At 41.4% G+C, this 23202-nt stretch overlaps 1 protein-coding gene across 3 annotated transcripts in view; it reads right to left on the reverse strand.

The window, feature by feature from the left end:
• Positions 1-219: 219 nt before the first annotated feature.
• BRD1 (bromodomain containing 1) overlaps positions 220-23202 on the reverse strand; it is a 97409-nt gene continuing 74426 nt past the window's right edge. For 2 of the 3 annotated variants that reach the window (XM_088457598.1, XM_088457597.1), the window contains 5 exons: positions 16172-16307; positions 15715-15842; positions 14852-14961; positions 2089-2243; positions 220-1812 (listed from right to left, as the gene is read on the reverse strand). In XM_088457598.1, the coding sequence (XP_088313724.1) occupies positions 1629-1812; positions 2089-2243; positions 14852-14961; positions 15715-15842; positions 16172-16307 (713 nt within the window). In that variant the 3' untranslated portion in view covers positions 220-1628. Of the gene's footprint in view, positions 1813-2088; positions 2244-14851; positions 14962-15714; positions 15843-16171; positions 16308-23202 lie in introns of those variants that run through there. The other variant, XR_015872703.1, reaches the window with a different exon arrangement.

A 23202-nucleotide genomic window follows, 5' to 3' on the forward strand; every position in this document is an offset into this window, starting at 1 on the left:
TTGGATACCGGGCTAAGACTTCACCAAAGTACCTTATTTAAATTTTTCCTTCACGTATCTCTCATACAAAAAGTTTTCTAAGTTACATATATTCTAACCTAAGTGGTTATAATTAATGTTCATTCTCATGTATCATAAGTTTTGTGTTACAAAAAGACAACAGTGTTCTCCCCATCACTAAATCAGAATTGCACTAGGATTCTCAAGTACAACAAAATCTGAATTGACTTTTTATTTTAATATAAAAATGCAGCTCTGGAGATCCATCATACATATATGTCCCTAACATAATGCTTTAAGTCTTAAAAATAAAAATAAAGTACTAATTCTATATACAACACATGTACCATACAAAATGTATCCAAAGGTTCTATTGCTACCAAGCTTTTCTAAATTATAAACAGATTAACTAAACCCCTTTTCCTTACAAAATAACAAAATGAAAAAAAAAAAAAAACAGAAAAGCAGTTTCATTGTCATTAACAGATTTTGATGCATATTTCTTCAGACGCATGTTGACATTTATGTGCCTGCAATGAAATACATGTTAATAGAATTTGACAAAATTAAATTCTCAAGTTTAAAGCAAAATGAACATTTTAAACAAACAACCCAGGCACACATAATTAAATGTATATATATTTATGCATATAAAAAAAATAAATCTATGGGAGAAAGGTAGTGGGATTTTATGTGCTGAAAAACCCTTATCTCCAAAAGATTAAAAAAAAAAATATATATAAAATGTGAAACATTTAAAAATAGTAAAGGGAATACAAGAAAAGAAAACAACAACAACTTTCGGCTGCAATGGAGTGCAATAATAAACCATTTTTAAATGTGACAAGACATTTCTCCAATATATCCTGCCAAACACATTTTTGGAAATACTTAGCAGAACAAAATCTTGATCAACATAGGAAAAAAGTTTCTTAAACAAACATAGTATGTAAGAAAAATAAAATAAAACCCACAGACTACAACAAATGCGGTCTAAGGAAGCATAAGGAGTTATAGACTTCAGCTTTAACACCTAAAGGCCAGTGGATTTTTCCAATGCCCTGTTAAAATAAAACTATTTAATAGCACATTGTACTCTTTTCAATGGCAATCATTTAAAATATTTATAATTACAGTAGTCAAAATAGGAGAATGGACACACTAGGTAGCAGTATATTACTTAAATATATTTTAAACATAGCTATTTTTTCAATCTAGCAAAGTTTTACAAAAAACTTCTTTATGTAAAGTGGTGCTACTTTTTTACATTAAAAAAAAATTAAACATCTAGTTTTAGCTCAAATAAAAAATGCTTTAACAGGCTTAAACCTGAAGGGAATTTAAGAACCATCTCAAAGTCAGAATAAGTTAACTGTTTCCCAATATACAATTATATACACATTATGAACACTATAAACATAACATTTAACAATTTTAGTGTAAGCTCCTCCAAACTACAATTAGATAAAATCATCCAAACGGCAGCAATAGTTTCATGCTCCTTTACAAAAGCATCTTCGTCCATTCAATGATTAGGAATTGTATCTTCAGTACATTCTTTCAGAGGAAGAGGTTAGAAATAAAGCTTAAGAGTACATGAGGCATGATGTGTCTTCGTAGCACCTTCATTAGTCTATATCACTGAAGTCACTAACGGATTCTCCTTGAACCCTACTTAAATGGTTCAAAGCCCTATCATAAGCAACTCTGACAGCTTTCCGAATGCTTGAGTTACGTCCTTCCATCATTTTCAACTTGTCAATTGTTTCATCTACACCAAGAGGAACCATTTTGGATTTTGGAAGCCACTGCCTGGAACAAATGGAAATATACCACTATCAATGTTAAATAAGCTGTTTTATATTATTATTTTATAAAGCAGTAATGAAGACTTAAGTTCTAAAGTTGACAAACTAATAAATCTGGTAAAACTATAGAACCAAATTTGCAGGTCAAAATATTGGATTAGACTAGGAACTTGTCTATTACACACACACAAAGTGAAAATGAACTTTGTACATGAAGAAATTACTTTAAAAGTGGTTAGATCCACAGAGCTAATGGAATAAAAACACATTACGTTCTTACCAGCTTCTTTTATTGTCAAAGAATAGAACCAAAAACAGCTTTTCTTCAGCTCTTATATGCATCTGCTCTCCAGTTTTAAGTACATCCATTGGTGGGATTGGTATGGCAACACCATTGTGATGACAACCAACGCGTGGCATCTTAGGGTCTATAATCTGAAAGGAAAAAATATGTAAATTAAAAAAAAAAAAAAAAAAGATTCCACTGAATTTAGCATGCCATTGGAATTTTAGCGATACATTAGAGACCTGTTAATTATACACCCAAAACAAGAGAACTTAATATTTGCTGAACAGTATATATGTAATGCCTTAGTGCAGTGTTTCCCAAACTGTGTGCCGCAGCGCAATTACAGGGGAGCCGCACGGGCCTGTCTACAGCAGGGCGTTTACGAATATTTTTATTTTTTTCAGGCTATAGGGAGAACAATGAGTTCTCCCTAGCCAGTCTTAAGAAATGCGGTTGTACAGATTTTGAGAGAACCGCATTAGGGAAGAGCTGGGTGGGGGTCGGGATACAGAGCAGTAGGCAGCTCCAGATCTTCATTCCTGCTGCTGCTCTGTGCTGGCGACACTCAGGATCAGAGGAGCCCGTGCTGATCCCTGATTGGTGGAGCTCAGCACATGCTCCTCTGACCCCAGCAGAGAGGACGGGACTACAGCAGCATGGAGGAGGGAGGAGCTGTTGGTTCCACATCAAGCAAGGTGATGGCGGTACCCCAGTCTGCCTTCAAGTGTGTATGTATATGGGACCCTGATGTATGTATGTATGTATGTATGTATGTGTGTGTCTGTCTGCTTGGTGACTCTGCTTGTGTGTATATGTCATGTGACCCGTGTGTATGTGTCATGTGACCCGTGTGTGTGTGTGTGTGTGTGTATGACCTTGCCTGTATAAGTATATGTATGTGTGTGATCCTTCCGGTGTGTGTGTGTGTGTGTGTGACCCAGCCTGTGTGTATGTCTGTCTGTGTGACCCTGCTTGTATGTATGTATGTTTGTATGTCCCTACCTGTATGAGCCTGCGTGTGTGTGAGAGCCTGCCTGCATGTACGTGAGTGAGCGAATGTATGTAAGTATGTATGAATATATGACCCTGTATGTATGAATATATGCAAGACCCTTGGCTAAGGGGTGCCGCAAAAAAATTCTAAAAAAATAAGGGTGTCACACACAAAGTCTGGGTGCTTTGTCAGAGGCCAGCAAACCAAAGTAGGAACTAAGTAGTTCTATCAGTCAAGTAATATAAACTAAAGGCAAGCTATACAACAAAGTCTATGGTAATGGAGACAAAACAAAGCTCAACTAACAATGAGAGGAAGCTTCACTATTACTGCTACATTAATAGTTTCTTTTAAATTATAATTGCTTTATCAGCATTAGATTAAAAAAGGAAGAGGATTACTGCACAACATCATCTCTAATTACCCAACAATACAAAAGTTATTCAAGTGGTTGCATCACAGTTTCGAAAATAATGTGTCTACAGCTTAGGTTTAACATCTCCATGAGTGAATTAAACACAAAAATAAGAGTTATGGTAGACTTACCATTGATAACACTTTTTCTTCGAGGTCCACAGGGATACCATGGGGTAATGTGGTTGGAGAAATGCAGGCACCAAACAGTTAAAAACATTCAGATCCCAGGAAGCCTCAGGTTCTCCCCCATATATACCCCACCCCAAGCCCTTCAGTTTTGTAAACAAGCCACAAGGCAGGAGAGGGAAAGAGAAGGAAGAAAATCGTACACCAGAAACACTCACACAAGATGAGGAAATCTGTGACCGAAAGAAAAAATACGAATGCAGCGAGGTGCGTCAGGGTGGGTGCCCTGTGGACTTCGGAGAAAAAAAAAAAAAAAGTTACCAATGGGTCCTCAAGGCTCTCCAACAATTCAGGTTTTAGAGAGATCCATGGTTAAGCATAGGTGACTTAATTAGTACCTCAGTCAATGTGATTTAACAACCACCTGTGCTTTACCACTGATATCTCTAAAACCTGACCTGTTGGGGAGCTTTGTGGACAGTGTTTGGGAACCTCTGACATACATTAAAAATGTTTATCAACTTAAAAACAAGATCAGTGTTAGATTTAGATCAACGTAACTGTAAAAATTAGAGTTATGGTAGACTTCCATTGATGACTCCTTTTTTTCGAGGTCCATAGGGTTGGGTCCACAGGGATACCATGGGGATAATGTGATTGAGAGATTCAGGCACCAAACAGTTAAAGCTTGCAGCTCCCAGGATGCCTTGGGTCCTCCTCCATATATACCCCACCCCTAGCCACAGGCCTTCAGTTTTGTTAACAAGCCTCAAGGCAGGAGAAAGAGGAGAAGGAAGAGCAATCGTAAATCAGAAACATTCTTACACAAGACGAGGGAATAAGTGACCGAAAGGAAAAGTTACCTATGCAACCAGGTGAGTCAGGCTGGGCGCCCTGCGGACCTCGAAGAAAAGGCGTTATCAAGATAAGTCTACCATAAGTCTAATTTACTTCTTCAGGGTCCATAGGGATCCCCAGGGATACCATGGGGATGTCCTAAAGCAGTTCACCTAAGGGTGGGGGACGCTCCTGAGCAGAAAGGAGAACTTGTCGCCCCAAAGGAAGCATCCTCAGAGGCAAAAGTATCATAGGCATAAAACCTAAGAAAAGTGTGGACAGAAGATCACGCGGCTGCCTTGCACAATTGTTCAGCAGAGGCACGACTAAATGCCCACGATGGCCCTATAGACAGTAGAATGTGCTGTCACCATGTTTGGGACAGGGAGATCAGTCATACGAAACAATCGAGCCAGGGTCTGCTTGTTAGCTGGCCATCGTTTGTGAAAACCATATAATATAAAAAGCGCATCTGATTTTCTAATGGAGTTTGTATGCTCCACATATATACGGAGAGCACAAACTACATCCATGGAGGCTTCACCTACAGAGGTCTGGAGCCTGAAAAGCTGGAAGTACAACTTCTTCATTTACATGAAAATGGGACACTACCTTAGGAAGGTAAGCCTCCCTTGTACAAAGAACAGCTCTATCCTTGTGAAAAATAAAAAATGGGGAGCGACGAGAGCGCTACCAAATCAGAGAAGAGATAACAAGGAGAAAGTGTCCTAGCTGTCAACCATTTTAAGTCTACAGAGTCCAGAGGTTCAAATTGGGGAGCTTGTAGCCCCTTAACCACTTGCCTGGCATGGTCGTATCAGATACAACCATACCAGACTGGGCTTTCCCTTTACGACCAGTCAGAAAAGCTCTGTGGGCGGCTGCTAGAAAGCAATCGGACAGCCCAGCGCACCCACCCCCGGCAGCTGTCAAGGGGACAGAGCAGCCGCCGGGTAAATAGCAACAGCAGCGGTGATGGCAATAGCAGCAGCCCGGCGGCTTCTGACAGGGCAAAGAATGCAGCGCTGTCCTTCTCTCCCTCCCCCTCCGGCTAGCAGGAGCCCGGCGGCTGCTGACAGGGCAGACAAGGCAGCGCTGTTTTTCTCTCCCTCCTCCTCTGGCTAGCAGCAGCCCATTGGCTGCTGGCAGAGCAGAGCAGCCGCCGGGCAGAGAAGGACAGCGCTTCTGCTCCACGGGAGGTTTCTGTCCTCCCTGAGCTTGCCTTAGGACCCTTTGTTACGGTTTGACAGGTGTACCGCCCCAGTCAAACACCCCATTGTCCTCTCTCTCTCCACCCCCGCTAGCAGCAGCCCAGCGGCTACAAACTAGACAGAGCAGCCACCGGGCAAATAGGAGGTAGCGCTATCAGCGCTAAACTTTTCTCCACCGCCCCCCTCCTGCTGCAAATAGTAGAGGGAGCAGCCGCTGGCCAAAGACAAACCCCTCCTCTCCCTCCTCCATTTTTGCAAGCCCTATATAAGCGGAATATTCCAAATTTTGGAATAATTGCATACCATAATGAAATATCTTGGGAATAGGACCCCAATATACACACACGATGCATTTGTGTGTTATATACACCTTATACACACAGCCTGCAGGTAATTTTATACAATATTTTCAATAATTTTGTGGTTCAAGCAAAGTTTGTGTACAGAAATGAAATTCATTTGTGTTTCATATACACCTTATACATAGAGCCTGAATGTAATTTTAGACAATATTTAATAATTTGTGCCTTAGACAAAGTTTGTGTACATTGAACCATCAAAAATCATAGGTTTCATTATCTCAGTCATGCCAAAATTATTCCGTATTTCGGACTATTTCGTATATGGGAGACTCAACATGTATGTATGTATGTATGTATGTATGTATGTATGTATGTATGTATGCACACGTGTAAAATATACACAATATATACATATACTGTATATACACAATATACTGTCCCCCCAACCGATATCAAACAATCGATTTATTTCTATTGGTGGTTGAACCAATCGGACATAGTTGGTACAGCTGTCAATGACCAGAACTAAAGTATACCATAAAAATGTTTATTTTTATGGTATATGGTGATTAAAAATAAAATAAAAATTGCATTGGACTAGTTTTAAAAAGCTGCTCTTGACCCAATTCAGTCATAATAAAGCCCGACTATTTCGGAGCAGTTTTTGGAAAAAAAATGTGTCAGTTAAGTGGTTAAAGGCCCCCCATACATGGCACAATATGGGCTATTTCACACATGCCGGTTTTGGCCGGCAGGCAAGAACTGGGCGGTAGCCGGCCGGCTTTTTTCAGGCACTCAGTGCCTTTCATAAGCAGTGTGAGGGTTTTTTTTTTCTCCTATTGGCCATGCGCTTTTTGCTGCCCGGTCAAAACCAGCATGTGTGAAATAGCCCTATAGGTACTATATCGTGCCATGTATGGGCACGATATCGTACCTGATATTGTGCTGCGCACTCCCACGGGGTCGTACATCGCATTCCCAGGTCTTCCTGCAAAACCATCTGACCTGGGATGCAATGTACGATCCCATTCAGATGAAGGAGGGGGAAGCCGGCATATCGTGCAGTCTGCGGGGACCGCACGATTGCCGGCGGTGACAGCACGATCCGTCTGCCGACGGATCAGCAGTCTCCCTAGACGGTGCATCGCACCGTGTATGGCCAACTTAAGAACCAAAGACAGATCCCACGGTGCTACCGATGGGACAAAAGGAGGCTGAACTCGCAGAACTCCCTGAAATAAAATTCTAATATATGGTAACGAAGCAATCTTTCTCTGGAACCAGACTGACAATGCAGAAACCTGCACTCTCAAAGTGGCCAGGTGACAAAGGTCTAACCCTGTAATAGAAGCGGCCAGTGGCAGGCTTTCGTACCCTAAGCATCGTTTGAATCACAGAGCTAGAGAAACCTTTGGCTCTTAAGATGGAAGATTCAAGAGCCATGCCGCCAAAGCCAGACGAGGCAAGTCCGGATGCCGGCAGGGACCCTGAGTTAACAGATGCTACCATAGAGGAAGAGAAACATAGAATTTGACAGCAGATAAGAACCACTTGGCCCATCTAGTCTGCCCCATTTTTAAACACTCTAATGTATTAATATCCTTCTGTAGATATGGCCTCCAGAAGTGAACACAGTATTCGAGATGAGGACGTACCAATGACCTATACAGTGGTATTATCACTTTCTTTCTGCTACTAATTCCTCTCCCTATGCATCTAACTCGCCTACCTCATTGCTTTGTTACAATGTTTGATTGCCTTTAAGTCACCTGAAATAGTGACTCCTAGATCCCTTTCCTCTTCAGTAGTTTCCAGTATAGTGCCAGTAATACTATATTTAACATTTGGATTTTTGAGGCCCAAGTGCACGATCTTGCATTTATTGGCATTAAACTGTAGTTGTCAACGTTCTTGACCATCCCTCTAGTCTACCTAGATCATCATTCATTTATTTTACCCCTCCTTGTGTGTCTACCCTTGTTGCATACCTTTGTGTCATCTGCAAAAAGGCATAGTTTCCCTTCAATACCATTTGCAATGTCAAAAATAAAGATATTAAAAAGCACTGGTCCAAGTACAGATCCCTGAGGTACTCCACTGGTAACATTTCCTTCATGAGACTGCACTCTGTTTACTACAACTTTGTTTCCTATGCTGCAGCCATGATCTTATCCATGCAACTATCTTTGTATCCATTCCCATGCTTTCCAGTTTATTTAACAATCTGCGATGTGGAACAGTGTCAAAAGCCTTACTAGATAAGCTATATCTACGGCCCCCCCTTTATCTATTTCCTTAGTCACCCAGTCAAAAAAAGTCAATAAGATTTGTTTGACATGATCTCCCCCAGTAAATCCATGCTGTTTGGGGTCTTGCAAATTGCTGGATTTGAGATAATCTACGACTCTAATGGTGCATACACACGATCAGATTTTTTCTTCAGATATGGACGATAACGATTTAAAAATCGTTCAGTCGTTCATATCTGATGGAAAATCGTTCATATCTGACATGCCTGAACGATGGACGATCAACGATGCGCGTTCCCGTTTGTCAGATAACGATATCTGACATCTGATGGGTTTGCAGTCAGACTTGGACGATTCCATTCATTTTAATGCAGTCAAAAATCGTTCAATCGTTCAAAACTTTGGTCAAATCGTCCAAATCGTTTAATCGTTCATCTGACAAATCTGACAAGTCTGACAAATCTGACCGTGTGTACGCTCCATTAAGAGTGTTTCCATCAATTTCCCTACTACTGATGTAAGGCTCACTGGTTGGTAGTTGCTTGCCTTTTCCTTGCATCCACTATTGTACAGTGGGATGTTTGCTCTTTTCCAGTCCTCTGGAATTACTCCAGTAGCTAGTGACTGGTTGAATAATTCTGTTAATGGTATTACCAGCACCCCTTTAAGCTCTTTTAGTATCCTTGGATGTATCCCATCTGGCCCCACTGATTTACCCACTTTCAGTTTTGAGAGTTCTGTTAGGATCTTCTCTGTAAATGTGCTTGTTCCTACCTCATTTTTCTGATTACACCTGCAACGTATCTGTGGCCCATTGCCCTCTCTCTCAGTACTGAACAAAAATATTAAGATGATCAGCTATTACATTGTCTCCTTCTACAAGACTCCCTGTTTCTGTCTTTTTTTTAAGTTTTTTTTTTTTTTTATTGTCATTCAAAGCATTGAACATCAAAATTACAATCGTGACAAAACACTGCTCTACCAAATTGGATGAGTATTCTAGCTTATACACAATAAGATAAAAAAAATATCCTGTGAGATTTGGTATAACATACAATAAAGCTATACAAAAAATTGTCTTTAGTCTTTTTATTCCACCTTTTGTTTTTCTCCTTTCTCTTATATACTTAAAAGTTTTGCCCCCTTCACCCACTGACTGCCATTTTCTCCTCAGCTTTTGCCTTTGCACATCTGATTAACTTTCTTAGCCTCCTTCTGTTTTAAAAGATACACCTCTTTATTACATGTCTTCATTATGTTGCGTCTGCTTATATTTCCTAAACGCCATCTTTTTTGCTTTCACAATACTTGCTACCTCTTTCCCGAACCACACTGGCTTCCTTTTCCTTGTGGTTTTCCTAACCCTATTGATACAAAAGGTCTGTTGCCTTTAATATTGCACTTTTTAAATTTTCCCACCTCTCCTGCACTCCTTTCAAGTTCCTCCACTCTGCCAAAGCCTTCCTAAAATCTAACACCTTTGTTTTTGTATGGGGTAAGTCAGTATCTGCCTTTATTCTGAACCATACTGCTGATGATCACTGGATCCCAGGTTTTCACCCACTTTTACATCAGATATTCTGATACGGACTGTCTATGGATAGATTCTGTATGTCGGTGAACCAATGACGCCTGGGCCAAGCCGGAGCCACTAGTATTACTGTTCCGCCTTCCTGCTTGAATTTCCTGAGGACTCTTCAGAGGAGGGAAACTGAAGGAAAGAGATACACCAGCTTGAAGTCCCATCTTACTGCAAGTGCGTCCACAAATGCTGTGGACGGGTCTCTGGACCTGGACCCATACCTGGGGACCTTGTGGTTGTGACATGATGCCATGAGGTCTATGTCTGGTAGACCCCATTTGTTCACCAAGAGCTGAAACATTCCCGGGTGGAGAGACCACTTTTCGCTGTGTATGTCCTGACGACTTAGGAAGTCTGCTTCCCAATTGAGGACTCCTGGTATGAATATTTCCGAGATGGCCGGAAGATGGCGTTCTGCTCAAATCAGAACCTTTGTCACTTCCTTCATGGCTGCATAACTTCACGCGCCTCCCTCATGAATGCGGTAGGTCACTGAAGTCATATTGTCAGACTGGATCTGGACCGGTCTGCCGTGGAGCAGGTCCTGTGCCATGATAAGTGCTCAGTATACTGCTCACAGCTCCAGAATATTTATTGGCAGATGACTTTCCTGATTTATCCATCTTCCTTGAAAGGTGTGATGACCTGTCACTGCCCCCCATCCACGAAAACTGGTGTCCGTGGTGAGAAGCAGCCAATTTGGAATCCAGAATGGGCGCCCTTTGTCCAGATGATCCTTTTTCAGCCATCACAGGAGGTAGAGATGAACTTCTGGAGTGAGAAGGATGCTCTGGGACCTTATTAGCCGATACTGTCCGTTCCACCTGGGGAGAATCAATCTTTGCAGAGGCCCTGGAATGAAACTGAGCATCATGTCGAAGGTGGATTGCTCCCAGGACCTGCATCGCTGATTGAATAGTAACCTTTCGCTTGCGTAGCAGTTTACATACTCGCAATGATAGGGCGGCAATCTTGTTTTCTGGTAGAAACACTCTTTGTACCTGAGAATCCAAAAGTGCTCTCAGATGTACCATCTGCTGTGTTGGAGAAAGAGGATTTCCTCCAATTGATGATCCAGCCGTGCTTTTGTAGACAGGTTATGGTCATTTGAAGATGGTGTGGTAGTATTCCGATTCCCTGACGCCAGAGATAGGCCATCATGACATGCCATTATCTTGGTAAATACCCGAGGGGCCATAGATAGGCCAAAGGGCAGTGCCTGAAATTGGTAATGTTGTTGGACAGCAAACCGTACAAATTGTTGGTGGGATGGCATAATAGGAACATGCAGATACGCATCCTGAATGTCAAGGGACCCCATAAAATCCCCAGGCTCCATTGCCAAAATAATTGACTAGAGAGTTTCCATACGGAACTTGGGTACATGGATAAACCTGTTGAGGATTTTTAGATTTAGAATAGTGCAATGAGACTCATTAGGTTTCTGAACCAAAAATAGATTGGAATAACCACTTCCTTGTTGCAACACAGGAACCGAGATTATTACCCCCGCCTACAGCAGGGAGTGAATGGCATCCAGAAGGGCCAAGGCCTTAACCGCACCAGATGTAGGATCTGTGCAAAAAAACTTCTGGGAAGGATGCCTCCAGAAAGTGAGGGCATACCCCTGAGACCACTTCTCGGACCCAGGCATCTGTTTGATGCCAGTAATCCGCAAATTAAAGAAGTCCGCCTCCCACCCTGGGATCCCCCAGGAGGCAGCCCACCCCATCAGGTCAAGGGTTTGTCATCTGGTTAAGAAGCTGGACACCTGGCTGGCCCAGACCTCTTAGTTTGTCACATGGATGTCCTACGAAAACTAGATGGCTTGGAGTTAGACTGTTCCTTTGCTCATCCCTGAGGGCGAAAGGACCGAAAACAAACTGCCTAGATTTTATTGTAACCGTAGATGGCAGACCTGCAGACTTTTAAGCCACCAGAGTAATTATCATCTTATCTAACTCTGCTCCAAAATTTATATTTCAATAGAAAGATGAGGATTCCGGAGCCTTCTTTGATCCTGTATTAGCTATCCAGAATCTTAACCAAAGGACCCTGCGCGCCACTACTGAAGCTGCTTATGCTTTAGAAGCTAAAATTCCAGCATCCACTGTAGCTCCTCCAAAACAGGAGGCAGTTTCCTGTGTGTGGGAGATATACATCATCTGTTCTCTGGTAGCAAGGAGTCTTCCAATGCCCCCGTCCATTCTTCAACAGCTTTGGCTACACAGGCTCCAGCCATAGCTGGACGAGTAACAGCTCCTGATGATTAAAATATTGTCTTAAGACATGTTTCACTTTTCCTATCTGTCGAATCCTTAAGAAAAGATGCTGATGGAATAGGCAATGTAGCATTTCTGACTAAGTGCGTCCCGTGAGTATCCACAGTAGGAGGTACTTCCCACTTAGTACATTCAGAAGCTGGGAAAAGATACAACGATGTTAACCTTTTATTCACATAAAACAGTTTATCCGGGTTAGCCCATGCCTCTTCCATAAGCTCAGTGAGCTGCTCGGATTTAGGAAACTCCGTTTTGAAAACCTTTCAGTGTTTAAACACTGGAGCCTTTTTGCTAGGGGCTAGTTCATCATCCTGAATATCTAGGATTGATTTAACCACCCTCGCCAAAAAAGGAACATCCACCATGGACGGCTGGTCCACCTCTCCCGAGCTAGACCCTGGAGAAGAACCCTGCGCATCATGGGCAGGATGGGAGTAGCCATACGATCCACAAACTGCTTCATTACCTGAGACAAGGAGGACATCCACGATGGTTCTTGTTCAGGAACAGGTAAACTGGACTGGTGTTGTGGCTCCTTATAACAGACAGCACACAAACCATGCTTTACGCCCTGAGGGGACAATCAGGCCATACAGGATTTACATGAAACCAGCATAGAGGGTTCCCCCCTCCTGTTTTCCTTTATCTTTTGACATGTTCAAAATAAAGGCAATAAACGCATTGTAATGTTACAGCCTTCACAAAAACTTAATGAATGTGAAGTACTCAAAGAGGTAAACTGGACTGATAAGGTGGCTCTTTATAACGGACAAAACACAAATCATCCTTTATAATATCCTGTGGGGACAAACTGGCCAGACAGGATTTACATGAAACCAGCACCTCCACCTCCTGTTTACATGTACCTTTTGATATATTCAAAAGTAAAAGGCAACAAATGCAATACTATGTGACAGCCTTCACAAGTATTAGTAAATGTGAAGTACCCAGAAAACATCCCAGCTAGCAAACAGTCACATACAATGCATATGTAATATAGTTTCAATCTTTCTTGCATCAACTACCCAAACACAAGGAATGGTAGGATATAGAGCACTATATACCTGATCCAATGGAGAGGTATACAGGGAGACTGACCCAAACTCTCCTGAGACCAACAGCTACAGCAGCGCACCGATAGTGGACTGTGAGCGTCTCATATACACGAGGAGGGTAGGCGGAGCGACCCAGACGCACGAAAACCTTTGATGGATCTGCGTGTGGGTAGGAGCTGCCGGGGGAGCGCCTACCTCCCCTAAGCTGCATCAACCGGCCGGGTACGCTGGCCTCGTGGCAGCAGAAGCGTATGCTGCTGATCCCCGGTGTCAGATGATAAGACCCCGGCGGTCTAGTGAGGACGCGGACACTCCAGGCCCTGACTGCAGCTGCTTCTGGTGCATCTCCGACACTGGACACAATGACTGCTGCGCGCGATTCCCCGTAAGCGAGGATTCACCTTACCTGACCTCTCCGTGCGTCTGGTTGTAGTTCTGGTGCCAGCTTCACTGTTAGCAAGCTCAGCCATGTCCTGCTGAAATCATCAATTCTGTTACTGGTGTTAGGGCCCGGCAGAGGCAGATGGAGTTGCAGTACATGCATATTAATTCAGTCGCTCAGTACTGCCAACCCAAACACATAGAATATAAGACATAAAATAAAAGCCGAGGACTGCCTGAGCAGTCCCCTGTTACAAAGGTGAATCTGAATCCTGCAGCACCAAAAGAACAACTGAAGGCCTGTGGCTGCATGCGGGGTACATATGAGGGAGGACCCGAGGCATCCCAAGTTGAAAGCTTTAACTGTTTAATGCCTGGATCTCTCCAACCACATTACCCCATGGTATCCCTGTGGATCCCTATGGACCCTGAAGAAGAATGTTTAACTGCTGTGCAACATATTGTCAAAGCTAGAGACTACAAGGGTCAATACACTGCTGTCTACAGAGGTCCTGCACATTAGTAATCACACCAACATCTGCATGCCAGACAAATTAATTATATTCTGAAAAGCCAAATAAAAAAAGAATGCATCTTTAAACAAAATAAATGACAAAGCATTACTACTTAGGGGGGGAATGTAATTAGCCACAGTAAATTTCTGCGTGCCAATTGATTCCCCGGGGATATCCAATTCGCATTTGGAATTTTTTGGGGACCTCAGCAGGCTCCGAAAAAAATCCCAGATAATTAGCATGTTTTCGGAAAGCTGTCCGCGAAAACACAGATAATGATGCTGGATTGCCCCTGACAGGAGTTCCCAGAGCTATTCAACTGACCTTGCTGTTAAATCAGACTAGAACCACTTAAGTCAGAGAATGCCAGTTACTGCGCCTTAAACTGGGTGCTAAGTCGCGGTAACCAGCATTCTCCAACTAAATTGCCGGCCGCGAGGCTGTTAGGGAAGTGCTAAGCCAGAAAAAAGCATCGCGTCCAGCACTATTGGTGCAAGCAGAAATCCTGTAGTTAGTCTTAACAGCACAGTCAATGAAATAGCTCCAGGACCTCCTTCCCGTGGCTATTCAGCATCTCGTGGAATTGAATCACCCCCAATGTGTTTTCGCCAAGTGCAAAGCTAGCTCTAGTAGAATTGCCTGAAGCCTAAAGATGGGGAAAGTGAAGTTTTTTGCACCCAAAAAAAATCGGAGCTAACTGAAATATCCCCCTTAATGGAAGATCTTATTTTTTCAGATCTGAAAAATACAAACTTCTTTACAGTCTTTAGTATTGGTCGCAACATGAAACAAAGCTTACTCACCAATGCTGGATAAGAAGGATAGCCACTACATTTAGCCCAGACCACTTTTAAAGGCTCAAGAAAGGATGAAGATGAACTTGCAGATACCCACATATTTGTTTGGCCAACTTCTAAGAAATAAAACACAGGTTTGTAATGTACAAAGCACATTTTAGACATCTCACCATAAGGTAAGTAACAGACATGCAATCTCTATATAAGAGAGTTGGTGTGAAACAGCCAGTGTCTATTAATGCCAATTTAACCTTTTATGACAATTTATGAAATCCCTGATTGTGGATTTAATATCCTATTTCACTCCCTTAACAGCCATTGAAATGTGTGCTTGTTAGTGATCTTGGTTCTATAAATTAGTGATTGAGTTTTATTCTATTTGGAAAGGTTGGGGAACCTGAAACAATATGTAACTCATTATTTAAGAAAATATGTAAAATCTACATCTAGCAATAGCAATTACACTACTGAAACAGCTTTCATTTATTCTAAATAACAGAAATAGAATGTCAGATAAGGAAAAAGAAAAAAACATTTTAACTACATAACTATCCTATGAATATATGCAGTTCCAAAAAAATAAGAATATGAACAATAAAAAGGTTTTTGTATTGTAAATTCAAATTTTCACCCAAGTGATCCGATGGCTGCGTCCTAACAGAAGCTGGCAAGAGGCGTCTATTTATAAGATGTGTTCTGCGGCTTTAGTCATCAATAGCAAAGGCATTAGACACAACGTCTTCCCTTCAGATAATTATATAAATTCACCCATTTATTGCAGGTGCACTCAATTATAGTTTACATAGAAGATAGTAGTTCTTAGTTTTAAAACACATGCAAAAGGCAATACATAAAACACATCTATATACCTGCCGCAATTCTTGCTGCTCTGGCGTAATTTCCATTCTCTATGCAAGATATAAGTTCACTTCGATCTTCTAAAGTATGACGACGCACAAGAGCAGGTTTACCTTTACCGCATTTTGGTAACGGAAAACTGTCAAAAAAAAGAAAAATGTCTGTATATATTTTATTAACAATTTCCAATTATGTGCTAAGCCACAATAGTAAAATAATTTATCTAATAATATATTGGTGTATTCTAAGCAGCAATCCTCAAATTAAACCTCTCTCCACAGGTCAGAAAGTGATATACACACACACACACGTTAGACACATTGGTATGTATACATGCCAATAGTATATTGTAGAATACTAATTACCACAAAAAATTTTAAGGGGTTGTTAAATGTTTTACTTTTAAATACGCTATTCTATTTATTGACAAACTAGTATCCCTCAAGTAATCATAATAAAATCTCTTACCTTGCGTGGCACAACATGCTGTTATTGGAGGAGATACTGGACTCTGAAGCGCACCTTCTGCGAGGTTCCACTTTTCTTACTGTAGCTACTTCTATACCTTTCTCTTTGTCCCCTTCTGCGAAGCCATTTGGAAGTCCTAGGACAAATCATCCAAGAAAAAAGAATAATCAAAATAGTCAAACCTTAGAATATCAGCGAAAAAAATTTAGAGAATATCGCATGCATTACCAACCAAACACATAAGTATAAATAGAAAAAATACATTGCAGACATTAAAATTAAAAAACTCAAAAAGGTCAGTACTCCAATTTAAAAAAAAAAAAAAAAATGAAAGCTGTAAAAAAAAAAAAATAATAATAATAATAAAAGGAAAGCTCTAGCTAACCTGCCAGCCTTTTGATTCATAATGTAATCTCTTTCATTTAAAGAAATTTTAATTGAAATATAATCCTACCATCTCTTTTGTACACGTAAAGTTGACAATACACTGCAGCAGGCCAGACTACAGGGACCGGGAAGGAGCCAAATGCCCCATAGTTGGAGCACCCCCATTGATAGCCCGAATTTAGGTGAACGGTCTGTGGATCGGACAGGTTTGAAAGCCAAACCGAAAAATGCTGAATTTTTTTTCAGCCATTCTTAGGCAGTGAACTATAATTGTTCAGGACCATACAATGAACAACGTTCAAACCAGTCATTCAGTTCGCTAGTTTGCAAAATTATTGTGCATAGTATGGCCAGCTAAAAGGGTGATTCTCTGTGTGACGCGTAGGACATTTACATACATTCAAGTGCGTGAATTGGATCAATTTAAGATCAGGAGGCTCCTTTTGGGGACACACACTCTGCTACAGGGCAAATTCGTTAATTTGACTGAACATACAGTGTGTGTGTAAATGTACAAGGCTTGTCGTCTTCTGGACCAAGAAACATCACTGGGTAAGACCTTACTGTTGTACAAAATGACCTACCTAAACGTATTTCACACAGTAAGACATTTTGTAGCATGGATAATAGCACACTAATCTTAATTTAAAAACATTTTATGTTTTTTAATAGGCCCTATTATGCAGACAGCCAATAGCTATCTCATTGAACCAAATTGCATGAAAATTCCAGGCTTAGTGTTAAAACAGAAATTTCACATCTCAAAATAAGGATGCTTTGAGAAACAAAGTCATATGTAGAAAATATGAACTGTTCAGGGGTAGACATAGAAAATACAAAATTCATGTCTCAGCTCCAAATTGTATTTTTAGTTTTAGGAATATAACAGCACAGTAACCTCCCCCCTTCACAGAGGCTCAACGCCACCCTGGACGAGAGTCCAGAAGTACCATAAGTGTGGCATACAGATGAACTTACCCATGGGTGAGAGTAATATGCACACAATTGGATCGATCCCCTAGTGTAGCACAAATTTTTGTTTAGCATGATACAGCTCATTTACTTTAATATTTTCTGTTAATAATCTGGAAAGATATTTCCAAACACAATGGTACCATTTTCCAAAAATTTTTTTGCATTACACATTAAATTGCATGCAAACACTTTGCAAATGAAGCTGTCAAACTAAAAGGTCAAAGTAGAATACGCTGTTTAACCATACAGTTTTCTACCAATTTTATTTATTCATACTATTATATATATCTCATGTGGAACAATCATTGTTCATATTATGACAATTATCATATAGTAGGGATGGCCATATAGTTGTGTTGCCATCGCATGGAAACCATTGTAATCATGGTCGACACTAGCGTTTGCACATACACAGAGAAGCTTTGTTGGAGACCATCCCTCCTGCCGTCTGCAGCAGAATGGCACCCAGAAGCAATATGATAAGCATCATAAAAAGCACGTGATGGTTGGTAACCATCACATTCCTGGCATTAGAAGGAAAAAGCATTTCCTTTGGATCAGGAACATCGATAGTGGTCAACTATTGGTTTCTGATGGATGCCCCCATCATATAGTCTTCAAGTCCTAAAATGTAACAAATATCCTGTTTGACACATCTAATAATTAAACAAGTGTTGTAAGAGAATGCTAAACACCTTCAAATATAATGTGAAACTGAATGATTTGTTATTCAGGAAATTGCCTTTAAAAAGTAGTTATACAGGATACTTTTTCACACATGGCTTTTTTATGAAGGCCTTTTGTTGTTGAAAATATAATGACCCCATCAACTTAGTTGTGTTTTTTCACATGCTTACAAAAAAAAGACCTGGTCTAGGTGATCATTATGCCCTGAACAGCTGTGAGAAAGATGAGAGGGACTCTACAGTTTTGCAAAAAAGGATGTAAGAAAATAAATTTATACATAATTACATAATGAATATTGTGTATATATATATATATATATATATATATATATATATATATATATATATATACATATATATATATACATACATACACGTGTGTGTGTGTGTATATATATATATATATATATATATATATATATATATATATCTATATATATATCTATATATCTCTCTATAGAAAGAGCAAGTAATGCACATTGAATTAAATCACTGGGTGCCTAGTTATAATAGATAATTAGCAAGCATATTCAAGAAATAGCCAATACACCATGGGAGAGATTCAATTGTTTTGGGAGCCGTGACAATTACTGGACACCCAGTGTAGCAATTCAATAGTTTTGGGCACCAAATATCACACTTGCCACACCTAATTAGACAGGGTTTAGCCGCTAAACCGGTCTAAAGCTCTGATAAGACTAAACCAGACTTTTCACACATTTATGCTCACCTCCTCAGGAGGGGGAGAGCAGAAATGCTGTGCCCATACAGCGCAACAACTGAATTGGTGTGTCAGGCGCCCGGCACGGACAGCGGCCGATTCAAACATTTAAATCTCCCCTATATTTGCCACAATGAAAAACCATGTATTAATATATCATGCAATCAGTCACACAAAAAAAGTGCAGAAATGCTGTATACTCATCATGTCTCACGGTACACAGCAAACTCAAAATCAGTCACATTGTACAACAGAGGGTAGTCTATGATTATTCTATTCTAAGCCCTGGAGTGCTGCCACTAGATATCTGTATTTTGCATGCTCCAGCATTTGGTTTATGGCGGAAGGCACCCTGGCGAGTATATGAATATATACATAGTGAGTGCAGGACATTGTACGTACATGTGCGATAGTTTATTTTACACAGATCAGCCATTACATTAAAAAAAAACAAAAAAAAAAACACCTTCCTAGCACTGTGTAGCTCCCTCTCATGATGCCAAACAGCTCTGACCCTTTGAGGAATGGACTCCACAAGACCTCTGAAGGTGTCCTGTGGTATCTGGCACCAAGACGTTAGCAGCAGATCCTTTAGGTTCTGTAAGTTGAAAGGTAAGGCCTCCATGGCTCAGGCTTGCTATTCCAGCACATCCCAGATATGCTCAATCGTATTGAGATCTGGGGAATTTAGAGGCCAAGTCAACACTTTCAACTCTCATGTTTCTCAAACCATTCCTGAACAGTATTTGCAGAGTGGCAGGACACATTACCCTGCTGAAAGAGGCCACTGCCATCAGGGAATACCGTTGCTATGTAGGAGTGTACTTTGCTGCAAAATGCTTAGGTAGGTGGTACGTGTCAAAGTAACATCCATACGAATGCCAGGAACCAAGGATTTCCAGATGAACTTTGCCTAGAGCAACACATTTCCTTTGCCAGCTTGCCTTCTTCCTATTGTGCATCCTGGTACTATTTCTTCCCTAGGTACACGAAGCACACACCTAGCCATCCACATGATGTAAAAGAAAACATGACTCATCAGACCAGGTCACCTTCTTCCTTTGCTCCCTGGTCCAATTCTGAAGCTCACATACCCAATGTAGGCGCTTTCAGTGGTGAACAGGCATCAGCATGGGCACTATGAATGGTCTGCGGCTACACTGACCCAAATGCAGCAAGCTATGATGCACCGTGTGTTCTGACACCTTTCAATCATAGCCAGCAGTATCTTTTTAAACAATTTGTGCCAAGTACAAATGTGTTCTCACTTGCCTTTGCTACAGTCACGCCAAACAGCCCCTCTCAGAGTGCTTGGTACCATGAGACTCTGCTAGCACTGGACGTCTCTTTTGCATCTTTTTTTGGCAGAAAATGTGTCTAATGGTGCATACACACGATCAGATTTTTTCTTCAGATATGGACGATAACGATTTAAAAATCGTTCAGTCGTTCATATCTGATGGAAAATCGTTCATATCTGACATGCCTGAACGATGGACGATCAACGATGCGCGTTCCCGTTTGTCAGATAACGATATCTGACATCTGATGTGTTTGCAGTCAGACTTGGACGATTCCATTCATTTTTAATGCAGTCAAAAATCGTTCAATCGTTCAAATCGTTTAATCGTTCAGTCGTTCATCTGACAAATCTGACAAGTCTGACAAATCTGACCGTGTGTACGCTCCCATAAGCCGTAATGAGACTAGGACGCAGCAGGTGACTGTGCTGATTAATTTGATGTGCGACAGTCTCTAAATCACCATGCAAAACATCGCTCTGCATGGTGTATTGAGGCTAAATTAGCAAGGACACATCTTCAGCTCTACTGTGGAATCGGAGTAGAAGGAAGGGATTAGCCCTCGCTCCCAATGCACATCAATAAGACACGACCATGTAGTTGGTTCACCAGTTCTTCCTTAAACCATTTTTTGTAGGTACTAACCACTGCATATCTGTAACACCCCACAGCGAGCGAGAGAGCGCAAGAGAGAGAGCGCAAGAGAGAGAGCGCAAGAGAGAGAGCGCAAGAGAGAGCGCAAGAGAGAGAGCGCAAGAGAGAGAGCGCAAGAGAGAGAGCGCAAGAGAGAGAGCGCAAGAGAGAGAGCGCAAGAGAGAGAGCGCAAGAGAGAGAGCGCAAGAGAGAGAGCGCAAGAGAGAGAGCGCAAGAGAGAGAGCGCAAGAGAGAGAGCGCAAGAGAGAGAGCGCAAGAGAGAGAGCGCAAGAGAGAGAGCGCAAGAGAGAGCGTAAGAGACACACACAAACACAGAGATGCTGTTAAGGTTAGGGGGAGGGTTAGGATATTGAAAATCAGGAAGCCGCTGTCTGTCTTCTGACCTCCAGCATCCCGAAGGACTATGGTCATATTCTTGATTACAACACACACACACACACACAGATTCAATGAGCTTGCAAGCTATTGAACCATGACACAATGCGCAGCTGCCCACACTGGGTAATGCATTAGATAAATCATGGCTTATTTTTACTATGCAAAAATTAGATATTTGACGATCCCTATTATTAAGTCCTAAAAGTATAAAATTTAGCAGAATATAAGTTTTTTTATTAACATTTTTTCCTAAGTGAACAGTGATCGGGTGGACAATATGCTAAAATGATGACACCATTTAAATGGCAGTTAAATAAAAAAAAAAATCTGCAAATCCTTACATTTTAAAAAAAATTGCACTTAGAAAATGTACGGAAGTTGTCAGCAATGAGCAGCTGTCATGAGACCATGATGGCCGCATCCCATCATATTTTTAAAATAATAAACATACATTAAACCTTGGGGTGTCACATTGCCTTTGTTTACTAAACACAGCTTTAAAAAAAAAAAAAAAAAAACACAATACCCTCTGTTAGGCTAAACAAAACATTTGTCAGTGAATTCAATAAAAGATAGTCATTCTGTAGACTAACATTCCTGTTCATAAAGTGAACTTGAAAAACTCAAGTGAACATACACTTTATATTAACTACAAAAACCAAATCCGTTAAAACACTGGTCTACTCCGATGTAAAGAATTAACAAAACAGGTCTAGATTACAATATACTAACAAAAAGGGAAACCCCATAAGAGCCCTCCACCACGTCTATATCTTAGTGGGAAGATCATAACATTTCCTGTTGCATCAGCAACACCTTTTCTAGAAATTATTCCAGCAGTTACAAAACAGATCTGTCCTCATACACTGTTGCTAAATTCGCAGCCAATAGCCTTTCTCGGCGCAGGCTTATTGGCCGCGCCGAGCACCTTTGTCACTCAAATTCTGCATCTTATTCGCAAAAAAAAAAAATATGAAATTATAAAACTAGAGTGCATTGAACAATTTGATGCACATGTGTACATGTGTGTGAAAAAAGTTGCAGTATTGTAGACTTTGCATACAGATTCAGACTAAGGGCCTGATTCAGACCCACTCGCGAGCGGCTGTCCGCTTGCAAATGGGTCGATGGTGTGCACTGCGCATGCACACGACGGAGGGAGCTCCGTCGTGCGCATGCGCGAGACGCGACGAGCAAAGGACTTTCCTTCGCTCGTGTCTGGTCAAAGGGGGCGTGCTGTCGATGTTGATTGACAGCACGCCCCCTTTGGTGGGCGTGCCTGCCAGACGGAGGCGTTCCCAAGGGAACGCCTACCGTCAGAAGCCGGCCCCACTGACATCACTAGTGATGTCAGTGGGAGTGATTTTGGCTCTGATAGAGCCAAAATCACTCCTGGCCTTGCGGTTGAGAAACTCAACCGCAGGCTTCTGCTCGCACTGGCGATGGTCGCGATGGTCAAGACCATCGCGACCATCATCCTGCACGCTCGTATAGGCAGTGGGTGGTGACCCACAGCTATACGAGCGTCCAGGAGGACGCTCCTTTTTTATGGAGGTGGGCCCTGATTCAGAGCGAGCGCTCTGGTCAGAGCGTCCGGCTCTGAATCAGGGCCTAAGTGCTGTCATCTGCGACTTTGCACGTGTTTAAAACTAATTATTGCAGTTAAAGTTGCAGCCCAACATCTCTAGTACACCAAATGGTGTTTTGCTGCATTTGCGATGACGCAAAAGTTAAAGGAACTACTCCTCTTGGAATCTCAGTCTGTATGGTGTATAGACGCTTGATGTATGAGGACACATCTGTATTTCAGAAGTTGGCAACATAACAAGAAAGCATTAATATCAAGTTTAAGTGAGAACTTTGCCCTTCTGCTCCAGGGCTTGTAAACCAGGGTAATGGTGTTCACCATCTACCCTGTCACACCCATAA

Source organism: Taudactylus pleione, unplaced genomic scaffold, assembly GCF_031769625.1.
Source record: "Taudactylus pleione unplaced genomic scaffold, aTauple2 ptg000041l, whole genome shotgun sequence".
Classification (NCBI taxonomy): Eukaryota; Metazoa; Chordata; class Amphibia; order Anura; family Myobatrachidae; genus Taudactylus; species Taudactylus pleione.